At 40.2% G+C, this 26,413-nt stretch overlaps 2 protein-coding genes across 2 annotated transcripts in view; both read right to left on the bottom strand.

Annotated features, from left to right (window-relative positions):
* LOC142528089 (uncharacterized) overlaps nt 1-18,962 on the bottom strand; it is a 51,913-nt gene extending 32,951 nt beyond the window's left edge. The window contains exon 1 of the mRNA XM_075633144.1: nt 18,886-18,962. The gene's annotated coding sequence lies outside the window, so the exon portion shown is untranslated. The remainder of the gene's footprint in view (nt 1-18,885) is intronic.
* A 6,700-nt stretch (nt 18,963-25,662) lies between these two features.
* LOC142525864 (uncharacterized) lies at nt 25,663-26,055 on the bottom strand. The gene has a single exon (XM_075630150.1). It carries the CDS (start codon nt 26,053-26,055, stop codon nt 25,663-25,665), a length of 393 nt encoding a protein of 130 aa, XP_075486265.1.
* Between the last annotated feature and the right edge of the window lie 358 nt (nt 26,056-26,413).

The following is a 26,413-nucleotide window of genomic DNA, read 5'->3' as shown; positions in this document are numbered from 1 at the left end:
GCAGTGAAATATACATGTTCTACATTATCGGGTCTTATCAAATTCCAGGCCCACCACCTTCTCATTAGGCCCAATCATTCTTACACCATGCTCATGGGCAAGAGCCCCATCTTGCATGCGTGTAGTCATGTATTCCTTGAAAATGGTGTGCATCATTATGCGAGTTTTGTGCACTATGCAACTCTTGCATGTGTATTTGAATGTCAACAGCATTCAAAATTTTCTCAAACTGTCTTTACAGTTCATTTGACATAGCAGCAAGCATATTACACTTTAGCTTGCACCCTATGGTCCTAACATCTTGCATGCTTTGTCAGTTCAGCAAGACTGAAATTTAGTGTGTATGCTATTCTCTCCGAATTTAGAACAATTTTCTCAGCCAATCTTGAAAATTAGTGTTCGGTTAGCTTGTTTTAATGATAGAAATGGATTACGTGACGAAATAGTAAATATACTGATATGGAAACAGAATAAACGTTACCGACTATTTTAAAATATTTTGTAAGACGTAAAATATGAACTTTTGTTTTTACGAATTGCTTCCCACTATTTTGACATTCTCACCACCCTCTGATGAGAAACGGGAAATCCAATTTTCTTAGTGAGTACGCAAGGTCTAATTGCGAAATTATGATCCCGAATAATATCAGCCAATCATAACTTCCAAAAGGTAGAGACCAATTGCAACCCTTACGTAATTTTGCCTCACGTTTGAGGAGGGTCCAATAATATGATCCCCTTTCTCTTCACGTGTCGAGCCCGGCCCATCAATGTTGAACCTTAGTGGACGGTCTCCATGAGATCCCTCAATAATATGAGCCGAAGTCATGGGAGTTTCACGTAGTTCACATCAAATATGTCAGTGGAAGTCACAGCTTTCCGGCGTCCAGGCCTCCCCAATAATATGAGCCAGACACTGACCGCGGGTAGCGTTCATCATGCAACCACCATTGATGGAAGGCAAGAAATTATTAAACTTTCTTTTAATTATCCTTTTAATGGGCTTGATTTAAATTTTGGATCTCATCCAAAATGAGGGATTTTAATTTTAAAAATTTGTCTCATCATTAATTTTAAAACTCGTGCCATGATTGTTTGTATGATTACCGGATTCATGCAACTCTTGTCATTATATTAATAATAACGCACATACTGATTATTTATAATATATCACATACATCATAAATAATAAAGGATGATCGATAACCGAGAGCTAATTGATCCGTACGAGCCACATACGGATCCATGTTCATAGCCTAGGAAATGCAGGGATGCAAATGCAACTATTACATAAGCCTCCAAAATTTACATGTCTTCGATCTTCAAAACTCTTTTCGAGGATCTCGGGCCCACCGTCTTCAAATCTTGATCTCCCACTAATTTTAATATTTGCATTAAATATCCATGGCACATTGGGATACAAATTTAGGGGGTGGGAACGGATCATAAACCAGGTCCACTTTTAATAATCAAATAATCAAAAATTACAACATGTAAAAACCTAACATACACTAGCAAATTGGTCATGGCTCTCGATCATCCTTTTAACATATAATATCATATATTATATAAATCCGATAATATCACATATTATCAATAAATCGTGTATCTCGTAAATTATCACTAACCGCCATAATTATCAAATTAAATAAACACTTTTATTTAATTTCAAATAATTAAATTTCTTGTAAAACACCTTTTACCATAAATAATTAAAATCATATTTCAATTATTTATTTTGTAAGAAATTGATTTTATAAAAATTTTTGTAGGGGTAAAATCGTCCGTATTTTCACAAAATATCAATTTAATCCAAACTTTTAAAAAAATCAGAAAATCGCCCCCGGGCCCGAACAATTCAAGCCCACGACACAGCGCGGGGCCCGAGACTTTCCCGCCCGCGCCGCCCGCCTGCTGCCCGATCCAATCGGGTGCTGGAAGGCGCGGTTGTGCGCTAGCCGCGCGCCTGCCGTGCGGCGCCGTGCGCGCGCCCGCGCGCCTACCCGGGCGCGGCGCGCTTGCCGTGCGGCGCCTGCGCGCGCGCCGCGCAGCGCCTGGCCCGCACGCTGCGCCCTGCCCTGTGCGCGCGTCTGCCCGGAACTGTTCCGGGCAGATCAAATTTTAATTTTTTTTTTCAAAAACAAATTTTTCAAAAATAATTTTTCGGGGCGTTTTTCATAAGACTGTTCCGGGCAGATCAAATTTTAATTTTTTTTTTCAAAAAAAAATTTTTCAAAAATAATTTTTCGATGCGTTTTTCATAAAATTCTTGCGCGGTTAGAAATAATAAACTCAACACAATTTAATTAAAACACACGATTGAGAATAACCTGGCTCTGATACCACAGTTGGGACATCGTATTCTCGCACCCAAGACGCAGCGGAAGTTTAAAAATTTTGTTCTTGGGCGTCATGTGTTCAAAACCATTCATAGGGTGTTAAGAATTATATCTTTGCGTTCTCAACGTTTGGACTCCAAACTATTCCGGTGTTTAAGCGGAGATAGCCCTTCTTGTAAATACCTACGAACGGCTCTTCGAGTTTGATCGCCTAATTAGGTCCACGATCGAAGACTGTTTTCCTCGTTTGGTTTGCACTAGAAAATCCAAACGATTTGTGCGTTGAGACTGTATCCTCCGAATTTCCAAAATCCGGAGACGAAGTGGCACGGCGGTGGAAGAAAATCGCATGGCCTAAATTTTTCCCAACCCTTGGTATATTGGCCGAGAGATCCATGATTCAAAATCATGGTTTTTATGCTAATTAACTCTTAATTAATAATTAAAAAAAATTATAGATTCTCAATCCATAATTAAGCAAATCTAATTTGCTTTTGGTCAAAATTTTCTCCCAAAAACTCAAGTGGTAGCCGTTGGTTTGAAACCAAGGGAGGAGAGGTTTTGGAGTGGTTTTTGTGTGCAAAAACTAGGTTAGGTTTATTATGAGTCCTAGTGGTATATATATAGAGTGAGACTCCTAATCTAATTAGGAGTTATTCTCCCACAAGGACTCTAATAATTTCATTATATAAAAACTCTCATATGTTTAATATATAATGTATTTATAAACCTTTAATAATACATGATATAATAATATTATATACACATATTTTATATCACCATATAAAATATCTACATGTATATATATAATAAATTAAATAAAAATTATTTAATTTATAAACTAACTCCTTAGTTAATTTAATTCTAGACTCCTCTAGAATATTTATGAGAATTTGTGCATATTAGTAGTCACCACTACTAGCACAATCATTTAATTAGTAAATTCCAAATTCACTAAAAAAATAATTCCGAACTCATTATAATCCCGATCGATGATCCGAGAGCGCCGATGTACCAAGGATACAAATCTTGTTCATATAATGAAAATCGAAAATTTCAAATATCAAAATTTTCATTTACCAAATTTAGAACTTACCATATATGGCAGTTACCATATTTGGCAGCTGCCAGTTTTAGTGAACTCCTTCAAAAAACAGGCATTTCCACTTTCCTTCCTTATTTAGCAATCATGCTAACTTCACTTCTTTCATCCTATGAAATCAGCTCATAAACTCCTTTATAAGCTTCTTGTTTGATCTCCATCAAACTATAGTCGCCAAATTCCAACTCCTTGAAATTTGACTATCTCAACGGGAACACAGAATCCGATACTTGTGTGATCCTCAATGGTTCAAGGATACAGCTAGCCGTGGGTTCACATCTCCATGTGATTCAGAATAACATTTATTCTTATTCGGGTTTACCCTAGTTAACCCCATTCTTTTCATCAACTCCTTGATAAAGAATGTCAGAACTCATTTCTGATTGCACCCATCGGATCATGGTAAGAACGTCTAGTAGCATCGCCCCATGATCCCCTAGGTATCACTGATAGTGCCTGCAAGAACCTTTAGTCATGGTTAGCGTACAGTACGGTCCCTTCAACACATATATCCCGATCGAATCTGCAACCACTGGTATATCGAGAGTTGCATATGAATTCGATAACGATGTGATTTATCTTTGAGTATTAATAGTGGCATGGCATGTGCAACTAGGAAAACAACTTTCCCTAAAGCAGATTTCTTGCTCTGGCCAGAGACTCTATACACTATTAACTCATCAGATCACATAGGATATCTTCACCCGTAGGCGAACGATGAATCCCCGACTACAATGCATTTGCTCCTACGTATTTCGAAACTACACCCAACCTCGCCACCTGATGACCCTCGATGGAGTCGGTAAACGGATCAAAGTGCATGCTAGTACGTATAGCCCCTACATTGTCCCGGGTCAAAGGACTAATAGTGTACAAACATAACTGCGGACTATTCCACTCGATAAGTGGGAACCACTTGGATAGTCCGAGGGAGGGTTGTTCAGTGCATCATCATATGATCACCCATCTGTGTGAATGGACATCTCCATGCCCTTGTCAATGAAACATGGCGTTTACACCACAGATGCTAGTCTCGAGCTCGAACGACCTTTATCCTTGTTTTAGGCGGCTGAATCGACTAGGAACCTGTTTAGAATATACGGTACGCTTCATAATGAGTTTCATGATCTTACGTTGAGACGCAGACCTCATGGTACCTATTGTATATTCAAGGACTTTATCTATGCAGCTTGCATGGGTATACAGATAAAGTATAATGCCATAATCGAATAAAATCGTAAAATATTATTAAAATAAATATTGTTTTGCATTAGAGCCAATAAAAGCCCTAGCCACAAGTTGGCTTGTCGGGCACCTACTCTAACATACGATTCATTTGTATTAAAGCATAATCAAGGACTTTATCTATGTTGTTTGCATGGGTATATAGATAAAGTATAACAAGACCATAAAAAATTAAATTATATTAAAATAAAGATTGTTTATTACACTTGAGTCAATAAATTCCCTAGCCAACCGTTGGCTTGCAGAGCATCTACTTTAACATTCTCCCACTTGCCCTAGAGCCAACTACCCATAACTTTAATCCCATTGCTTCGCGATGCTTCTCAAACAATGGTCCTGGGAAGGGCTATGTAAGTGGATCAGCAACATTATCTGCAGAGGGGACTCTTTCAACTGATATGTCTCCTCTTCCCACTATCTTCCGTATGATGTGGAACTTCCTCAGTACAGGTTTGGATCGCTGATGAGACCTTGGTTCCTTTGCTTGCACAACGGCACCAGTGTTGTCCCAGTACAACGGGACTGGATCAACTCCATTAGGAATAACTCCCAACTCTTGGACAAGATTTCTCATCCAAACTACCTCTTTTGCTGCGGCAAATGCAACAATGTATTCAACTTCAGTGGTGGAATCCGCAACGGTGTCTTGCTTGGAACCTTTCCAAAAGACAGCTGCACCATTAAGCATGAATACAAAACTAGAGGTCGATTTCGAATCATCTACGTAACATTGGAAGCTAGAATCAGTGTAGCCTTCCAATTTTAATTCTCCACCCCCATAGACCATGAACAAGTTCTTAGTCCTTCTCAAGTACTTAAGAATGTCTTTCACGGCCTTCCAATGCATTGGACCAGGGTTCGCCTGATATCTGCTTGTAATACTCAATGCATAAGCAACATCAGGACGTGTCGATATCATACCATATATGATACTACCAATGGCTGACGTATATGGAATTCGTGTCATCATCTCTATCTCTTCATCAGTTTTGGGACACATTGCCTTAGATAGAGTAATACCATGACACATTCATCTCTTGGACTCTTCCATAGAGAATCGTTTTATAATGGTATCGATATAGGTGGCTTGGGTGAGGCCAAGCATCCTCTTTGATCTATCTCTATAGATTTGTATTCCCAATACGTAGGATGCTTCACCCATGTCTTTCATGGAGAATTTACTGGCTAACCATACTTTAGTTGATTGCAATAATCCTACATCATTCCCAATGAGCAGGATATCATCAACATAAAGTACTAGGAATGTCACTGCACTCCCACTAACTTTCTTTTACACGCATGGTTCCTCAGGAATCTTAGCAAAACCAAACTCTTTGATAGTGCTATCAAATTTGAGGTTCCAACTCCTTGACGTATGCTTGAGACCATATATTGATCTCTGAAGTTTTCATACCTTATGCTCACTTCTCACTGATGTGTATCTCTCAGGTTGAGACATATCAATTTCCTCTTTGATGTCTCCATTGAGGAATGCAGTCTTTACATCCATTTGTCATATCTCATTGTCATACTATGCTGCTATGGCTAGTAGTATTCTAATGGACTTAAACATAGCAACTGGTGAAAAGTTTTCTCATAGACAATTCCTTACCTTTGAGTATAACTTTTTCTCCAAGCAGTCTTACTTTGATGGTCATTACATTCCCATCCGTCCCAAGCTTTCTTTTGTAGATCCATTTGCATCCTATGGGAATGATTCCCTCAGGTGGATCCACTAATGTCCAGACTTGGTTTGAATACATAGAGTCCATTTTTGACTGCATGGCTTCAAGCCATTTGGTTGAATCAGTATCAGATATTACTTCTTTAAAGTTCATTGGATCACATCCAACACAAGGCTCATCATGACCTTGTTCATGAAGAAGTGTATATCTTGCAGGTGGTCTAATAACCCTATCAGACCTCCTAGGAGCTTGTACTTCAACTACTGGTTCTTGGGAAATGGGTTCAACTTCTATAGTTGGGCGAGTATCTTGAATTTCTTCAAGTTCTATCATTTTGCCTTTTCTATCTAATAGAAATTCCCTTTCCAAAAAGGTGGCATTTCTTGAAACAAACACTTTTGATTCATTGGAATGATAAAAATAATATCCAACAGAATTCTTTGGATATCCTACAAAGTGGCACAAAGTGGATCTACTATCCAATTGTCTCCCACTGTCTACTTCACGTAAGCAGGACATCCCTATATTCTCATGTAAGAATATTTGGGAGTTTTTCCCATCCATATCTCATATGACGTTTTATCCACTGCTTTAATATGGACATTATTCAACAACATTGCGGCAGTTTCAAGCGCAAAGCCCCAAAACTATGTAGGCAATTCAGTGAATCTCATCATGGATCGAACCATGTCCATCAAGGTTCGATTTCGACGTTCAGAAACACCATTCAATTGTGATGTTGCTGGTGGATCCACTGTGAGAGAATCTCATTCTCTTTTAGATAACCCAAAAATTCAGCACTCAAGTATTCTCCATCTCGATCAGATCGAAGTGTCTTAATACTCATTTCTAGCTGTTTTCCTACTTCAGATCTGAATTCTTTGAACCTTTTAAATGCTTCAGATTTGTGTTTCATAAACATACCCATACCTCGAATGGTCATCAGTGAAGGTAATGAAGTAGGATTGCCCATATTCTGTGCTAACACTTAGCGGGCCACAAATGTCTGTGTGGATCAAATCCAGTAGACCATGCGCACGTTCCACGTTTCCATTGAATGGAGTCTTTGTCATTTTTCCTTTTAGACATGATTTACAAATAGGTAGAGAATTTATGTCTGACAAGTCAAACATGCCTTCTCCAACTAGCTTGTGCATCCTTTCTTGGGAAATATGACCTAGTCTAGCATGCCATATTTGTGCGGGATTTGGATCTTCTATCTTTCTTTTGTTTGTTGTTGAAATCATGTTTACTTGGACATTCACTTATCATTTCCTGAACATTTCTGGCACATATAATTTCTTATGTCCGGACTTCTTGCAGTGAAATAAATATGTTCTAACTTATCGGGCTTTGTAGGCCTTTTAAGTGTCTTTCAGAGTTTGCCTCTTATTGGGATTATTTTTCTTGTGAGGGGCAGAAGATTTCTTTCCCTTACCTTGTGGGCCATTTTCGTCTGACGAGAGGCCCATAAGAAGAACAATGATTTCCTGTTTTATGGTGATCTCATAAGTTATTAGCGTATTGACTAGCTCTTCAAGGCTATCATCTATCTTATTCAAATTGAAGTTCACCATAACCCCGTCAAATGAGGAAGAGAAAGACAACTATTTAATGTCATCAATTAACTCGTTAGGAATCACATATTCCAGGCCCACCATATTTTTAATAAGTCCAGTCATACGTACACCACGCTCATGAGCCAAAGTCCTGTCTTGCATGTGTGTAGTCATGAGCTCCTTGAAAGTGGTGTGCAAAGTTTCATGCACCATGCAGCTCTTGTACGTGCATTCGAATGTCAGCAGCATTCAAAATTTCCTCAAACTGTCCCTACAGTTCATTTGACATAGAAGCGAGAATGTTACACTTTAGCTTGCATATTATGGTCCTACCATCTTGCATGCTTTGTCAGTTCAGCAGGACTGACATTAGTGTATATGTCATTTTCTCCGAATTCAGAACAATTTCCCAACCAGTCTTGAAAATTAGATTCGGTTAGCTTGTTAATAACAGAAATGTATTACGTGACGAAATCGAAAATATACTGATATGGAAACAGAATAATGGTTGCTGATTATTTTAAAATAATTTTAAGATATAAAATATGGATTTTATTTTATAAATCTCCCTCCCACTATTTTGACATTTTCACCACCCTCTGATGAAAAGGGGAAATCGTATTTTCTTAGTGGGCACGTCTAGTCCAATTAGCCAATTATAATCCCGAATAATATCAGCCAATTATAATTTTTAAATGGTAGAATCCAATTGCATCCCTATGAAACCTCCGCATGTTTTGCCTCACGTTTAATAAGGATCCAATAATATGACGCCGTTTATTTTCGGGTGTAAAACAAACCCACCAATATTGAATTGTAGTGGACGGTCGCCATGAGTTCCTCCAATAATATGAGCCGAAGTCATGGGAGTTCCACTCAATTCACAACATACGTCCGGTGGAAGTCACAGCTTTCCGGCGTACAAGCCTCCCCAATAATATGAGCCAGGCACTGTCCGCGGGTAGCGATCAACATGCAACCACGGTTGATGGAAGGCAAGGAAAAATTAAACTCTTTTAATTTTTATTTTTTCGGTTTGATATAAATTTTGAATCATATTCAAAATGAGGGATTTTAATTTTAAAATTGTCTCATCATTTTATTTTAAAAATCGCGTGCCACGAGTTTGTATATTTGTCGGATCCATGCAACTATATTATCTAATAATATACATACAAGCATACTACTATATATCACATATATCATAATATGACATTCAACAATAAATAAGGATGATCGATCGCCAACAGTATTAGATCCATGTGAGCCAAACATGGATCCAGGTCCAAAACCTATGTGAATGCAGGGATGCAAATGCAACTATTACAAGAGATTCCAATATTTTACATGTCTTCATCTCGTTCATCGGGCTCACCATCTTCCAGTTTTGATCTCCCACTATTTCTAATAATTACATTTAAATAGCCATGGCACATAAGGGATACATCTCATGGGGGTGGGAACGGGCCATAAACCAAGCCCACTTTAATAATATCAACTATTAAAAAACGAATAAAACAGTAGAATATCCTAACATACACCTAACACATTGGTCAAGGCTTTCGATCATCCTTCATGCATTTAATATCAAATATTAACATCAATTAATTAAACAATTTAATTAATTGATAAATCATATATCTAATAATTTTATCACTAACCACCACAATTATTAAAGAATTTAATAAATTAAATAAACTCCTTTATTTAATTTTCAATTAAATCAATAATAATTGATTTCTTGTAAAACTCATTTTTATCATAAATAATTAAAATCATATTCTAATTATTTATTTTACTAGAAAATTATTAATTTTCTAAAAATCAATTTTCCAAAATAAAAATTGAACCAATTTTCAAAAATATCAATTTTGCCCAAAAATTTGAAAAATCAGAAAATTGCACCTAGGCCCAAACAATTCAAGCCCATCATACAGAACGATTCCCGAGACACTCCTGGGCAGCCGCCCGCGCTGCCTGCCCCCTGCATGAACGTTTCGGGCAGTGGCACCAGCCTGTGCGCGCAGCGTGCGGACGCTCTGCCGCTCACGCCATGCGTGCGCCGGGTGCAGACGCTCCGCACGCCGCGCGCGCTGCTTGCGCCTGCCGTGCGCGCGCTGCGTGCGCACGTTCCGCACGCTGCGTGCCCGCGGCCGCGCGCGCTTGCGCGCGGCGCCTTTGTGCTGCGGTCTTCCCGAAACAATTCCGGGCAGATCCGAAAAATAATATTTTTTTTTGAAAAAAAATAATTTTCATGGTGCTACAATTTTCTGAAAAATTTTCTTGTGTGGATAGAAATAAATTATTCAATATAATTTAAAATCATACGATTCAGAAATCCTTTCTCTTATACCACTGTTGGATCTGGGTTTTCTACACTCCCAAACGCAGCGGAAGTTTTAAAAATTTTTATTTATTTTGACAATCAAAATATGTTTTGCTTTGGGCGCTCGTATGATTTTAACAAAAACATTCTTAGGATCTTAGAAAATTATACCTTTGTGAATTAATCACGTGGCTCCAACTAATCTGGTATAAACGGATTAGCTCTTGATGAATCCCTACGAACTTTCTTCAAGGGAGTCTTTGTTTTTTTTATAATCAGGTCCACGACTGGATGATCTATTCCTCTTCCAATTTGCACTAGAAAATCGGGAGAAGTTTTGCGTTTGAGATTGAAAACAAGAAACGGCTCAAAGTTTTCCTTCAAAAGGAAGTGGCCGAAATTTTGGAGAGAAAAAACTTGTGATTTTCGACAATTGTGAAGGTGGAGGCTAGGGTTATGGCTTGATCACTCCTATTTATAATTAAGCCAAAACCTAATACACATAATTAACATTAATGGGCTTGATTAATTAATTGGGCTAGTCCAACTAGTTTAATTAATTAATCAAAGTCCATTAAGAACTTTAATTATTTAGTATGTTGAACTTGTACTCCGACAAGCCCATTAAACATACTTCCCACTATATTTAATTTAATATTTAATAAACTTAACCTTTGAGCTTAATAAATTAAATACATTACAAATTCAACATTTGAATATAATATTTAAATTATAAATTCTACTCCTTGAATTTTATCACATCCAAAATTTAATATTTAATAAACCCAACTTTTGAGTTTAATAAATTAAATTATCAAATTTTATAAATTCAACTACTTGAATTATTCTCTCCAAATTTCATAAATTCAACTTCTTGAATTTACTATCTCATAAATTCAACATCTTAAATTTATTTTCTCAAAATTTAATTATCATAAATTCAACTGCTTGAATTTACTATATCATAATATAAATTCAACTCCTTGAATTTATTCTCTCAACGGGAACAAACGATCTAGTGCTTGTGTGACCCTCAATGGTTCAGGGATACAGCTAGCCGTGGGTTCACAACTCTTTGTGATTCATGACATAATCCTTTATTCGGGCTTACCCTAGTTAGCCCCATTCTTTTCATCAACACCTTGATCAAGATTGTCAGAACTCATTTCTGATTGCACCCATCGGATCATGGTAAGAGCGTCTAGTATCATCGCCCCATGATCCCCTAGGTATCACTGATAGTGCCTGCAAGAACCAGTCGATTATGATTAACGTACAGTACGGTCCCTTCATCTCATATATCTCGATCAAATTTGCAACCATTGGTTCATCGAGGGTTGCATATTAATTCGATAACTATGTGACACATATAATAGTGGCCTCGCGTGTACTATTGGAGAACTCCTTCTCCAACATGCATCTCATAATCTGGCCAGAGATTCCATGCACTATTATTACATCAGATCACATAGGATATCCACACCCGCAGGTGAGCGGTGTATCCCCGACTACAATGCACTGGCTCCTATATTTGTCGCAACTGTACCCAACCTTGCCACCTGATGACTCTCCTGGAGCCGGTAAACGAGTCAAAGCACAGCCCTAGCATATAGAGTCTCAGTGTTGTCCCGGGTCGTAAGGACTAATGGTGTACAATCGTAACCACGGACTTCTCCTCTCGATGAATGATAACCACTTGGAAAGTCCGAGAGAGGGTTGTTCGGTATAATCATCATATGACTACCCATCTGCATGTTTGGACATTTCCATGCCCTTACCAAGAAACGCAGTACACAACATCACAGATGCTAGTCTCGAGCTCAAGCGACCTTTATCCCTGTTTTAAGCGGCTAAATCGACTAGGAACGAATTTAGAATATGCAGTGTTTACAAATGAGTTTCAACATCGAATTACGATTCATTTGTATTAAAGCATAATCAAGGACTTTATCTATGCTATTTGCATGGGTATACAGATAAAGTATAACAAGACCATAAAAAATTAAATTATATTAAAATAAAGATTGTTTATTACACTTGAGTCAATAAATTCCCTAGCCAACCGTTGGCTTGCAGAGCATCTACTCTAACAATCTTCCACTTACCCTAGAGCCAACTACCCATAACTTTAATCCCATTGCTTCGCGATGCTTCTCAAACAATGGTCCTGGCAAGGGCTATGTAAGTGGATCAGCAACATTATCTGCAGAGGGGACTCTTTCAACTGATATGTCTCCTCTTCCCACTATCTTCCGTATGATGTGGAACTTCCTCAGTACAAGTTTGGATCGCTGATGAGACCTTGGTTCCTTTGCTTGCACAACGGCACCAGTGTTGTCCCAGTACAACGGGACTGGATCAACTCCATTAGGAATAACTCCCAACTCTTGGACAAGATTCCTCATCCAAACTACCTCTTTTGCTGCGGCATATGCAACAATGTATTCAACTTCAGTGGTGGAATCTGCAACGGTGTCTTGCTTGGAACCTTTCCAAGAGACAGCTGCACCATTAAGCATGAATACAAAACCAGAGGTCGATTTCGAATCATCTACGTAACATTGGAAGTTAGAATCAGTGTAGCCTTCCAATTTTAATTCTCCACCCCCATAGACCATGAACAAGTTCTTAGTCCTTCTCAAGTACTTAAGAATGTCTTTCACGGCCTTCCAATGCATTGGACCAGGGTTCTCCTGATATCTGCTTGTAACACTCAAAGCATAAGCAACATCAGGAAGTGTCGATATTATACCATACATGATACTACCAATGGCTGACGCATATGGAATTTGTGTCATCATCTCTATCTCTTCATCAGTTTTGGGACACATTGCCTTAGATAGAGTAATACCATGACACATTGGTAAGTATCATCTCTTGAACTCTTCCATAGAGAATCGTTTTATAATTGTATCTATATAGGTGGCTTGGGTGAGGCCAAGCATCCTCTTTGATCTATCTCTATAGATTTGTATTCCCAATACGTAGGATGCTTAACCCATGTCTTTCATGGAGAATTTACTGGCTAACCATACTTTAGTTGATTGCAATAATCCTACATCATTCCCAATGAGTAGGATATCATCAACATAAAGTACCAGGAATGTCACTGCACTCCCACTAACTTTCTTGTACACGCATGGTTCCTCAGGAATCTTAGCAAAACCAAACTCTTTGATAGTGCTATCAAATCTGAGGTTCCAACTCCTTGACGTCTGCTTGAGACCATATATTGATCTCTGAAGTTTTCATACCTTATGCTCACTTCTCACTGATGTGTATCTCTCAGGTTGAGACATATCAATTTCCTCTTTGATATCACCATCGAGGAATGCAGTCTTTACATCCATTTGCCATGTCTCATAGTCATACTATGCTGCTATGGCTAGTAGTATTCTAATGGACTTAAACATAGCAACTGGTGAAAAAGCTTTCTCATAGACAACTCCTTACCTTGGAGTATAACCTTTTCCAAGCAGTCTTACTTTAAAGGTCACTACCTTCCCATCCGTCCCAAGCTTTCCTCTGTAGATCCATTTGCATCCTATGGGAATGATTCCCTCAGGTGGATCCACTAATTTCCAGACTTGGTTTGAATACATAGAGTCCATTTCTGACTGCAGGGCTTCAAGCCATTTGGTTGAATCAGTATCAGATATTACTTCTTTAAAGTTCATTGGATCACATCCAACACAAGGCTCATCATGACCTTGTTCATGAAGAAGTGTATATCTTGCAGGTGGTCTAATAACCCTATAAGACCTCTTAGGAGCTTGTACTTCAACTATTGGTTCTTGGGAAATGGGTTCAACTTCTATAGTTGGGGGACTATCTTGAATTTCTTCAAGTTCTATCATTTTGCCTTTTCTATCTAATAGAAATTCCCTTTCCAAAAAGGTGGCATTTCTTGAAACAAACACTTTTGCTTCATTGGGATGATAAAAATAATATCCAACAGAATTCTTTGGATATCCTACAAAGTAGGACAAAGTGGATCTACTATCCAATTGTCTCCCACTGTCTGCTTCACGTAAGCAGGACATCCCTATATTCTCATGTAAGAATATTTGGGAGTTTTTCCCATCCATATCTCATATGACGTTTTATCCACTGCTTTAATATGGACATTATTCAACAACATTGCCGCAGTTTCAAGCGCAAAGCCCCAAAACTATGTAGGCAATTCAGTGAATCTCATCATGAATCGAACCATGTCCATCAAGGTTCGATTTCGACGTTCAGAAACACCATTCAATTGTGGTGTTGCTGGTGGATCAACTGTGAGAGAATCTCATTCTCTTTTAGTTACCCCAAAAATTCAGCACTCAAGTATTCTCCATCTCGATCAGATCGAAGTGTCTTAATACTCATTTCTAGCTGTTTTTCTACTTCAGATCTGAATTCTTTGAACCTTTTAAATGCTTCAGATTTGTGTTTCATAAACATACCCATACCTCGAATGGTCATCAGTAAAGGTAATGAAGTAGGATTGCCCATATTCTGTGCTAACACTTAGCGGGCCACAAATGTCTGTGAGGATCAAATCCAGTAGACCATGCGCACGTTCCACGTTTCCATTGAATGGAGTCTTTGTCATTTTTCCTTTTAGACATGATTTACAAATAGGTAGAGAATTTATGTCTGACAAGTCAAACATGCCTTCTCCTACTAGCTTGTGCATCCTTCCTTGGGAAATATGACCTAGTCTAGCGTGCCATATTTGTGCGGGATTTGGATCTTCTATCTTTCTTTTGTTTGTTGTTGAAATCATGTTTACTTGGACATTCACTTATCATTTTCTGAACATTTCTGGCACATATAATTTCTTATGTCCGGACTTCTTGCAGTGAAATAAATATGTTCTAACTTATCGGGCTTTGTAGGCCTTTTAAGTGTCTTTCAGAGTTTGCCTCTTATTGGGATTGTTTTTCTTGTGAGGGGCAGAACATTTCTTTCCCTTACCTTGTGGGCCATTTTCGTCTGACGAGAGGCCCATAAGAAGAACTAGATTTCCTGTTTTATGGTGATCTCATAAGTTATTAGCGTATTGACTAGCTCTTCAAGGCTATCATCTATCTTATTCAAATTGAAGTTCACCATAACCCCGTCAAATGAGGAAGAGAAAGACAACTATTTAATGTCATCAAATAACTCGTTAGGAATCACATATTCCAGGCCCACCATATTTTTAATAAGTCTAGTTATACGTACACCACGCTCATGAGCCAAAGTCCTGTCTTGCATGTGTGTAGTCATGAGCTCCTTGAAAGTGGTGTGCAAAGTTTCATGCACCATGCAACTCTTGTACATGCATTCGAATGTCAGCAGCATTCAAAATTTCCTCAAACTGTCCCTACAGTTCATTTGACATAGAAACGAGAATGTTACACTTTAGCTTGCATATTATGGTCCTACCATCTTGCATGCTTTGTCAGTTCAGCAGGACTGACATTAGTGTGTATGTCATTTTCTCCGAATTCAGAACAATTTCCCAACCAGTCTTGAAAATTAGATTCAGTTAGCTTGTTAATAACAGAAATGTATTACGTGACGAAATCGAAAATATACTGATATGGAAACAGAATAATGGTTGCTGATTATTTTAAAATAATTTTAAGATATAAAATATGGATTTTATTTTATAAATCTCCCTCCCACTATTTTGACATTTTCACCACCCTCTGATGAAAAAGGGAAATCGTATTTCCTTAGTGGGCACGTCTAGTCCAATTAGCCAATTATAATCCCGAATAATATAAGCCAATTATAATTTCTAAAAGGTAGAATCATATTGCATCCCTATGCAACTTCCGCGTGTTTTGCCTCACGTTTAATAAGGACCCAATAATATGACGCCGTTTATTTTCGCCTGTCAAACCAACCCATCAATATTGAATTGTAGTGGACGGTCGCCATGAGTTCCCCCAATAATATGAGCCGAAGTCATGGGAGTTCCCCTCAATTCACATCATATGTCCGGTGGAAGTCACAGCTTTCCGGCGTACAGGCTTCCCCAATAATATGAGCCAGACACTGTCCGCGGGTAGCGATCAACATGCAACCACGGTTGATGGAAGGAAAAGAAAAATTAAACTCTTTTAATTTTTACTTTTTCGGTTTGATATAAATTTTGAATCATATTCAAAATGAGGGATTTTAATTTTAAAATTGTCTCATCATTTTATTTTAAAAATCGCGTGCCACGAGTTTGTATGTTTGCAGGATTCATACAACTATATTATCTAATAATATACATACATGCATACCACTATATATCACATATATCATAATATGACATTCAACAATAAATAAGGATGATCGATCGCCAACACTATTAGATCCATGTGAGCGAAACATGGATCCAGGTCCAAAACCTAGGTGAATGCAGGGATGCAAATGCAACTATTACAAGAGCTTCCAATATTTTACATGTCTTCATCTCGTTCATCGGGCTCACCATCTTCCAGTTTTGATCTCCCACTATTTCTAATAATTACATTTAAATAGCCATGGCACATAAGGGATACATCTCATGGGGGTGGGAACGGGCCATAAACCAAGCCCACTTTAATAATATCAACTATTAAAAAACGAATAAAACAGTAGAATATCCTAACATACTCCTAACACATTGGTCAAGGCCCTCGATCATCCTTCATGCATTTAATATCAAATATTAACATCAATTAATTAAACAATTTAATTAATTGATAAATCATATATCTAATAATTTTATCACTAACCACCAAAAGTATTAAAGAATTTAATAAATTAAATAAACTCCTTTACTTAATTTCCAATTAAATCAATAATAATTGATTTCTTGTAAAACTCATTTTTACCATAAATAATTAAAATCATATTTTAATTATTTATTTTACAAGAAAATTATTAATTTTCTAAAAATCAATTTTCCAAAATAAAAATTGAACCTATTTTCAAAAATATCAATTTTGCCCAAAAATTTGAAAAATCAGAAAATTGCACCCTAGGCCCAAACAATTAAAGCCCATCATACATAACGCTTCCCGAGACACTACCGGGCAGCCGCCCGCACTGCCCGTCCGCTGTCCGAACGTTTCGTGCAATGGCACCAGCCTGTGCGCGCAGCGTGCGGACGCTCCGCCGCTGCGCGCGCCAGCGTGCTTGCAAGCCGCGTGCGCGCCGCGTGCGGACGCTCCGCACGCCGTGCGCGCGCTGTGTGTGGACGCTCCATGATCATGGTAAGAGCGTCTAGTAGCATCGCCCCATGATCCCCTAGGTATCACAGATAGTGCCTGCAAGAACCAGTCGATTATGATTGACGTACTGTACGGCCCCTTCATCTCATATATCCCGATCGAATCTGCAACCATTGGTTCATCGAGGGTTGCATATTAATTCGATAACTATTTGACACATATAATAGTGGCATCGCGTGTACTATTGCAGAACTCATCTCCAACGTACATCTCATACTCTGCCCAGAGATTCCATGCACTATTATTACATCAGATCACATAGGATATCCACACCCGCAAGTGAGCGGTGAATCCCCAACTACAATGCATTGGCTCCTATATGTGTCGCAACTGTACCCAACCTCGCCACCTGATGACTCTCCTGGAGCCGGTAAACGAGTCAAAGCACAGCCCTAGCATATAGAGTCTCAGTGTTGTCCCAGGTCGTAAGGACTAATGGTGTACAATCATAACCACGGACTTATCCTCTCGATGAATGATAACCACTTGGAAAGTCCGAGGGAAGGTTGTTCGTTATAATAATCATATGACTACCCATCTGCATGTTTGGACATCTCCATGCCCTTATCAAGAAACGCAGTACACAACATCACAGATGCTAGTCTCGAGCTCAAGCGACCTTTATCCCTGTTTTAGGCGGCTGAATCGACTAGGAACGAATTAGAATATGCAGTGTTTACAAATGAGTTTCAACATCGAATTACGATTCATTTGTATTAAAGCATAATCAAAGACTTTATCTATGCTGTTTGCATGGGTATACAGATAAAGTATAACAAGACCATAAAAAATTAAATTATATTAAAATAAAGATTGTTTATTACACTTGAGTCAATAAATTCCCTAGCCAACCGTTGGCTTGCAGGACATCTACTCTAACGTATATTCAAGTCATATCACTCTTCCCCTTTTTTTTCTCCAAGAAAACCCACTTTCACAATAATGCATATTGTATTACAGCTGTCACAAATGAGTCAATCTTTTGATTTTATTTGTTTATTTTTTTTAAAAAATCTCCAAAATATATAATGGGAAGTTCTATTAAATGAAATTAAAATACTGGAGGATTATGCTAAAATTTCCGAAGAATAAGCTATCGTAAATAAGGCAATCTTAATATGTCTAAACTCACGAGAGATGTTGAATTTCAGCATATAAAAAGTTTTGATTAAAAATTTAAAAAATGAGGAAATAAGTCAGAGAAAGTGGTCTGACATGTGAAAAATCGACAGCACGTTTGCTCTGTTAAACCATATTAACTCAGAATAACTTGAAAATTGAAATCATTGCCATCAACACGTTTTCCATGAAACAGAGACTATATTTTGTGGCCTATATGCATTGTCATGCTCAACAAAGATTACTTTAACAAAACTCAGTTCGTTCACCTGGACGAGAAGCGGATTAGCGGTGAAGGGTTTCACTTGGACTCTTGAGTGAGAAGGGGAGAAAGCGCCTGGACGAGATGAGAAATGAGAAGTCAACAAGGGTTAATCCTTGGATACATTAGAGAATTATTGGGTTGGGCTTTATTTTAGTTTAGAAAGTGAAAAATCATGGGCATGGACAATAGTTGTGTAAATTGTAAAAAAAAAATTTTTTAAAAAATGATGGGTAGGGTGGGTTCGGGTCACTGGGTGACCTGATATTTTTTTCAGGTTAACCCGGGTCAACCCGAACCCACCCGGAAAATTTTTTTACGGGTTTGCATTCAGGTCCGACCCGTTTCGACCCGAACCAGAAAATCCTAAACCCAAACCCGATATTTTTCGTTTCGTCCCGTGTCGGGTTCATTTTTGACACCCCTACTCTGGAATTTAAACAGTCCGAAACGTTACGTATTCAGAGAATATGATAAGTCTGACACGCCTCGATATATGTGCACGTCCTTTCATATACCCGCACAATTTCCCAAACGCCTCCTGATTGTTCGATTCGCCTTTTATATCAACGGTGGAGATTAGTCCCTTCCGTCTATATACAATAACACACCATCTTAATTTGTCATTTTCTGAAATTTCAAATTCTCTCAAGATTTCTATCAAATCCTCCAACGTGTGGCGCTCTTCTACTCCAGCGATCTTCAACCACCGTTCCTTCGCAAATCCATCGTCTCATCGCCCTCGTAAGTTTCTTTTTATCCTTTGTTAAATGTCGACCTGCACATCTTCCACCTCCGGAGCAAATCCGCGAGGCTCACCTAGTGACGAGTCCACCGCACTACGCTCATCTTCTTCCCCTTCTCCTCCACCACAATGTTTTATTACCAAACCAAAAACCAAACCAAAAACCAAACCATCAAATTCCTCATCTTCCGGCCCTCTCCGAACTTTGAAAAAGAGCAAAGGTAAGGGAAAAGTCCGGGCCTCTAGCCCTCCTCCCTCTGAGACCCCGGGAACTCCTTGGTTTGCTTCAATGAACAGCACTTTGCACTCGGGAGCAAATGAGGAGCTTAGGACTCTCGGCTCCATCCCCTCTTCTTTTCAAATTCTAATTCCCGGCCCTTCTGACACGGCCAATAACCCCCGCCTAACTTTACAACATTCTTCCGGGACCAAATTAGAAATGGTCTTCGATTTCCTGTCCCTTCTTTCTATACCGAGGTCACCAAGTTCTTTGGTGTGCCTGTGAACCAATTCCACCCCAATTCTTTCCGGATTATGGCCTCGGTCTACATCCTTTTTAAAATGCACAATATTCTTATCAACTCTCCCGTTCTTCATTATTTTTTTGTTTGTAGGCTGTGAGACAATGCCTTCTCCCTGTCTGCCCGGTTAAACTACTGGTTCCTTCATGATATCCCATTTTCTCAGAAGGGATGGAAAGGACGCTACTTTTTCATTGACCTCCCGACCCCTCTTTTCTGTTCAAACGGATTTCTTCCTTCTCTCCCTACTCAACCTGGCCTCCCTCGAGCTTAAAAGTTCGAGGATCCCTATCTCCGAAGCCAAACTTTGGCTAAGGGTAAAAAATTCTCTTCTTCCACCCTTATTTCTGATGAAAACATGATCGCCTACGGGTTGAGTGCCCAGACTGAAGACCCTATGGACCGGGTAGTTGATGAATTCGCGGGATCGGGTGCTCAACCCGGTAATTTATTCTTCCCCCTTCTTACTTAATTTTTTATTGCATACTTGATTTTCAATAACCATGTTTCCTTCCTTGTGCAGATAACTCCAAAATTCAAGAGGCAATTTCCAAGAAATGGGCGGCCGAGAAGGCGGCCAAAGAAAAGAAACTGGCAGCTCGGAGGGCAGCTGCCGAGAAAAAAAAACAGGCTGAGGAGGAGGCGGCATGGGCAAAGGAGTCTACCCGAGTGGAGACTCAGCTAGAACAGGAAACAGCCCGAGCGGATTCCCATGAAGAGTTTGAAGACCACGTTCCTCTCGTTCAGAGGAAGCGAAAGGCTGGAACAAGCCGGGAGCTGATACTGCTCGAGAGTAACTGGGAAGGGGACCATGGCTCCTCTCTAGCCACTCAATCAACTACTCCTCCTTGCCTGTAACCCCTCCGCGAGCCCCTCCGCGAGCTCCTTCAGATTGAACAACCTAACCGGGATAATATCTTTCTGGAGGGAGCTACTCCCACCGGAGTCCAACTCCTCAAACAGATGCTCATTCCTGTAGAGGAGGCCTTCTTGAAGAGCTCCCGGCCTACCGCCAAATTCTTCGAGGGCTAAAACCGGCTTTTATCCGTAATTTCTCCAATCCCTCCTCTTTCTTGCTCTCTCTTTTTTTTGTTAACCCTTTGTTGGACAGGGCTTTCAAATGCTTGTGTCGGCCTTTAAAGAGGTGGCTGCAGTAGCTACTGCAAAGAACCATCAGGCCCAAGCTGCTCTAGAGCTTATTGAGCAGGTTCAAGGAGAGCTTTCCCGGGCTCGGACTGCCCACGAGGGAGAAGTAGCTGGCCTCCGCGCTTATTTGGACGAAGCCAACCAGCAGTTGGAAAAGGCCCGGGATGATGAAAATGAAAGCCTCATCCGGGAGAAAGCTTTGCAAGGTACCATATCTGTTTTGGAATCAAGGACTAACTCTTTATCCGAGCAAGTAGAGGTACAACAATCTCGGGCGGAGGTAGCTGAGAGGACCCTGGCTGCTGCAAAATAAAACAGAGATATGTGACATGCCTCCTTTCTTCAGTATCCCGAATTCAAGGCGGTCGTTGAAGATCGGGCCAATCCTCTCTTCAAGACAAGTTTTGACAAATGTCGGGAACAATTTGAAGAAGCCGGGCTTCTGCCTGAGGATAGGGAAAACTTCCCGGACTTCCGCCGAGCCATAGCATCCATTTCCAAGGATTGCGAAGAGGAGAAGGAGGACCCCATGGAGGAAGAACAGCCAGGGTCAAGTCACGTAGATTTAGAATAGGCTTGTACATAATTTTCTTTTATTTATTTTAATTTTCTTGTACTCTTGGCCTTCGGGCTCTCATTAATGAAATTTCATTTCTCTTTAATATACTGTGTATCCGGACTTAGAACAGTTTAACCATGAATTGCCCTTGAATGATAATTCACAAAATTTTCTAAGTGTTGTAAAATAGCCAGTAACTTCAAATAAGTAGTTGGGATGTTGAGCCCTGAGCTGAATAAAAATCCCTCTGTTCAATAAATGATCGAGGTGTAGAACCCCTAAGTCAGGGTACGGAGCCCTGAATTTTATAAATAACCAGAGTATGGGAACCTGGACTGGGGATCATGTCCCGAGACTTGGGAATGGTTGAGGTGCGGAGTCCCGAGCCTGGGTGCAGAGCCATGGGCTTATTGATAACCAAGGTACGGAGCCTTGGGCCGGGGATCATGTCTCGAGACTTGAGAATGGTCGAGGTGCGGAGCCCCGAGATAGGGTGCAGAGCCCTAGGCTTATTGATAACCAAGGTACGGAGCCTTGGTCCGGGGATCATGTCCCCGGACTTGGGAATGATTGAGGTGTGGAGCCTCAAGCCAGGGTGCATAGCCCTGGGCTTATTGATAACCAAGGTACGGAGCCTTGGGCCGGGAATCACGTTCCGGGACTTGGGAATGGTCGAGATGCGGAGCCTCGAGCCAGGGTGTAGAGCCTTGGACTTATTGATAACCAAGGTACGGAGCCTTGGGTCAGGGATCATGTCCCGGGTTTAGATATAATATTCATACACTTCTTGAGAAAGAAAAGAACTTTCATTATATCTTCAAACAATAATTACATCTTTCAAGCGTAATAATTTTTCAAATGAAATACATTCCACGATCGCTTAAGAGATCGTCCTTGAGCATCCTCTAAATAAAAATCTCTCGAACTAACCTTCCAGGTTATCTTAAAAGATCCTTCCCACCGAACTTCCAACTTTCCAAAATCTCCAGCTGGATTGAATTTTTTCATCACTAGATCCCTATTTTAAAATCTCGGATTCGAACTCGCTTGTTATATGATTTCTTAACCCGGCTTCGGTAAGCTTCCATTCAGATCATAGCCTACTCTCTTTTCTCTTCTACTAGATCCAACTCCATTGCCCGGCTTTCATCATTATCATCTGGGCAAGATTCTACCCAGGTAGAAGATTGTCCGATTTCAACAGGAAGAACTGCTTCAAAACCATATACCAGATTAAAGGGAGTCTCTTGAGTAGGTGCTCAGGGAGTAGTCCTGTATGCCCAGAGAACATTAGGTAATTCCTCCACCTAGTCTTTTCATTTTCCCTGTAGCCTAGTTTTCAAGGCTTGCACAATAATTCTGTTTACAACCTTTGTTTAACCATTTTCTTGAGGATAAGTAACAGAAGTGAAAGACTGAGTGATTTTCATTTCCTGGCTCCAAGCTGTGATCTCTTTTCCCTGGAACTACCTCCCATTATCTGAAATAAGTCACCTGGGAACTCCAAACCGGCATACAATGTTCTTCCAAAGAAACTTTAACACCTCCTTCTTAGTAATTCTTGCCAAGGGCTCGGCCTCTACCCACTTGAAAAAAATCGACTGCCACCAAAAGAAATTTCTTTTGAGCCCGGGCGACGGGAAAGGGACAAACAATGTCCATGCTCCACTGATAAAAGAGACAAGATGGCCAGATAAGCTTCATAAGAGTGGCCAGGTTGGGTTGAAAATTAGAATGATGTTTACAATCATCACACGTCTTGACCACTCGAGCAAAGTCTTGGCTAATACTGGGCCACCAAAATCCAGCAAGCATTGCTTTTCGGGCCAACGCTATTCCCCCGAGATGGTCTCCACAGCAGCCTTCATTAATTTTCCGGAGGACATAGTCCACCTCTCCTATAGATAAGCATTTTAACAGAGGTCCCTGAAATGATCTCCTGTATAAGATGTTATTTAAGAGAACAAACCTGGGAGCTTGTCTCTTGATCTTTTGAGCTTGAGTTATATCTTCAGGTAATTCATTGTTGACAATGAACTTGATCAGGGATGTCATCCAAGAATCCTCTGGTGCTGGCAATATCTCCTCAGCCGTGGAATGAATCAGCCGGGTAACATGCAATATTTCCCGGGTATTGACTTCCGATTAGGAGGCGGCCATTTTGGCCAAAGCATCTGCTTCCACATTCTCATCCCGGAGAATTTTCTCAATGCTCCAATCCACAAAGAATTCGGCCTGGGCTTTAATGAGCTTTAGATATTTAAGCATCATGTCATCCTTAGCCTCATAAACGTCCTTTATCTGCTGGGTACTGTGAATCGAAATAAAAAATGATCCGGAAAGCTCCAATTTCTCGACGAGCTCTGACTTTACTAAGACAGGAAGCTCTGCTAGGTGACTCTTAAGATCTTGGAAGACCAATTCACATTTTTCATCCCATCCAAACTGTTGCGCCTTCCGCAGGACCTGGAAGAATGGATAACTTCGATGTGATGATCGAGAAATGAACCAAGAAAGTAAAACAATTCTCCTTGTCAGCTTCTGCACTTCTCGGACAGATCGAAAGAATGGCATGTTCATCACTGACTTAACTTTCTCCTGATTCACCTCGATCCCCCGGTCGGTGATCATAAAACCCAAAAATTTACTACTCTTTACACCAAAGATGAATTTGGCTAGATTGAGCTTAATCCCAAATTGTATAAGAGTGGCAAAGATGAATTTACCACTCCGTCGATATCTGATGTACCAGTAGTCTTAGACCAATGGCTGACGCATATGAAATTTGTGTCGTCATCTCTATCTCTTCATCAGTTTTGGGACACATTGCCTTAGATAGAGTAATACCATGACACATTGGTAAGTATCATCTCTTGGACTCTTCCATAGAATCGTTTTATAATGGTATCGATATAGGTGGCTTGGGTCTAGACTTGCCCAGGACGTCGTCAACGTACACATCTACATTTCTTCCCAGCTGCTTCTCAAATACTTTGTTCATTAGACGCTGATATGTGGCCCATGCGTTCTTCAACCCGAAAGGAATGACAACATAGCAAAATGTGCCTCCCGAGGTAATGAAGCTGGCCTTATCTTGATAATTCTTGGCCAGGGGAATTTGATGATACCTCGGTAAGCATCCATGAAGCTGAGCAATTCATATCCAGAGGTGAAATCCAGCAATTGATTAATTCTGGGCAGGGGATAATGGTCTTTGGGGCAAGCCTTGTTGAGATCTCTGAAATCAACACACATTTTCCACTTTCCGGTAGCCTTTGGTACCAGCACCACATTCGAGAGCCAGATAAGAAGCTGTCCTGAATGTGGCCAGCTTGCAGCAAATCTCGGACTTGTTCATCAATTACTTTGTCCTTCTCGGAACCAAAGTGTCTCTTCTTCTGCTTCACAGGTTGAGATCACGGTAGGATGTTCAAATGGTGTTCAGCTACCAGTGGATAGATCCCGATCAATTCTTGCTCGGACCAGGCAAAAATATTAACATTATTTAGTTTATTAAACTGACCCGGGTGGATAAGTCAAGGTCTCGAGCCACCGGATCTCCTTGCCTGGCCCGATCTCCACCACCTCTTGCTCTTCTTCCGCCACAAACTGGACTTCCCCCTTTTCTACTACCCTCTCCACCTCTTCACCCACACTCGCTAACTTCTCTTCCCTCCTCGCCTTCTTTCGGTCCACCCGGACCTCTTCTACATAGCACTTCCGAGAAGAAGATTTATCTCCCTGGACTTCACGCACTCGGCTTCCCACTAGAAACTTAATCTTCTGGTGGTAGGTGGATGCTACGGCCCTCAATTAATTCATGGTCGGCCGCCCCAGGATGATAATATAAGATGATGGGGAATCTACAACAGTGAAAATGGTCATAACAGTCTTCTTCAGCTCCCTATTGCCCAGAGTCAAGGGCAAGAAAATTTCTCCCTCCGGGTAGATAGCATGACCAGCGAAGCCAAAGAGAGCAGTCTCCACCGTCTCCAATTGATACCCTTGCAAATCCATCTGTACGAGGGCTTCCTTGAAAATAACGTTCACAGACCTTTCTGAGTCAACGAAAACCCTCATAATGTCATAATTTGCCACCCGAGCTTGAATGACCAGGTCATCATTATGAGGAAGATTGACACCCTTAAGATCCTCCGGGCCAAAGCTGATAACTGCTTCGCTCCTCCTTACTCCTTCCACCCCCATGCACTATCTCCTACTCCTAGACTTCCGAGCTCGATTGGATTCCCCATCAGTAGATCCTCTAGAAATCATTTTGATTACCCTAAAACAGGGGGTGAGGCCTTCTTTCTCTCGGGCTCCGAATTCTTCCTCCTATCGGGGGCATCTCTCGAGTCCTTCTGGGTACTAGGTCCTGACTGCCTAGTTGTCCATGGTGGAAATCTCGGCCTCTTACTAGGTGGATTTTATCCCGGGACAACAGGTGGGACATAATCTCTTTTCAGCATCCGACAGTCCTCAGTGTTATGATAACACACTTTATGAAGGGTACATAATCCCTTCTTCTAGGGCCTAGTAAAATTTTGAGGGGGGTGGGGGTGGG

The sequence above is a fragment of the Primulina tabacum genome, chromosome 15 (genome assembly GCF_025594145.1).
Source record: "Primulina tabacum isolate GXHZ01 chromosome 15, ASM2559414v2, whole genome shotgun sequence".
NCBI classification, from domain to species: Eukaryota; Viridiplantae; Streptophyta; class Magnoliopsida; order Lamiales; family Gesneriaceae; genus Primulina; species Primulina tabacum.
This window is presented reverse-complemented; position numbering and strand designations above follow the sequence as displayed.

Bases quoted from the DNA above. Each gene is read 5' to 3' on its own strand.
- LOC142525864 (XM_075630150.1), bottom strand. From the start codon at position 26,055: ATGGGGGTGGAAGGAGTAAGGAGGAGCGAAGCAGTTATCAGCTTTGGC.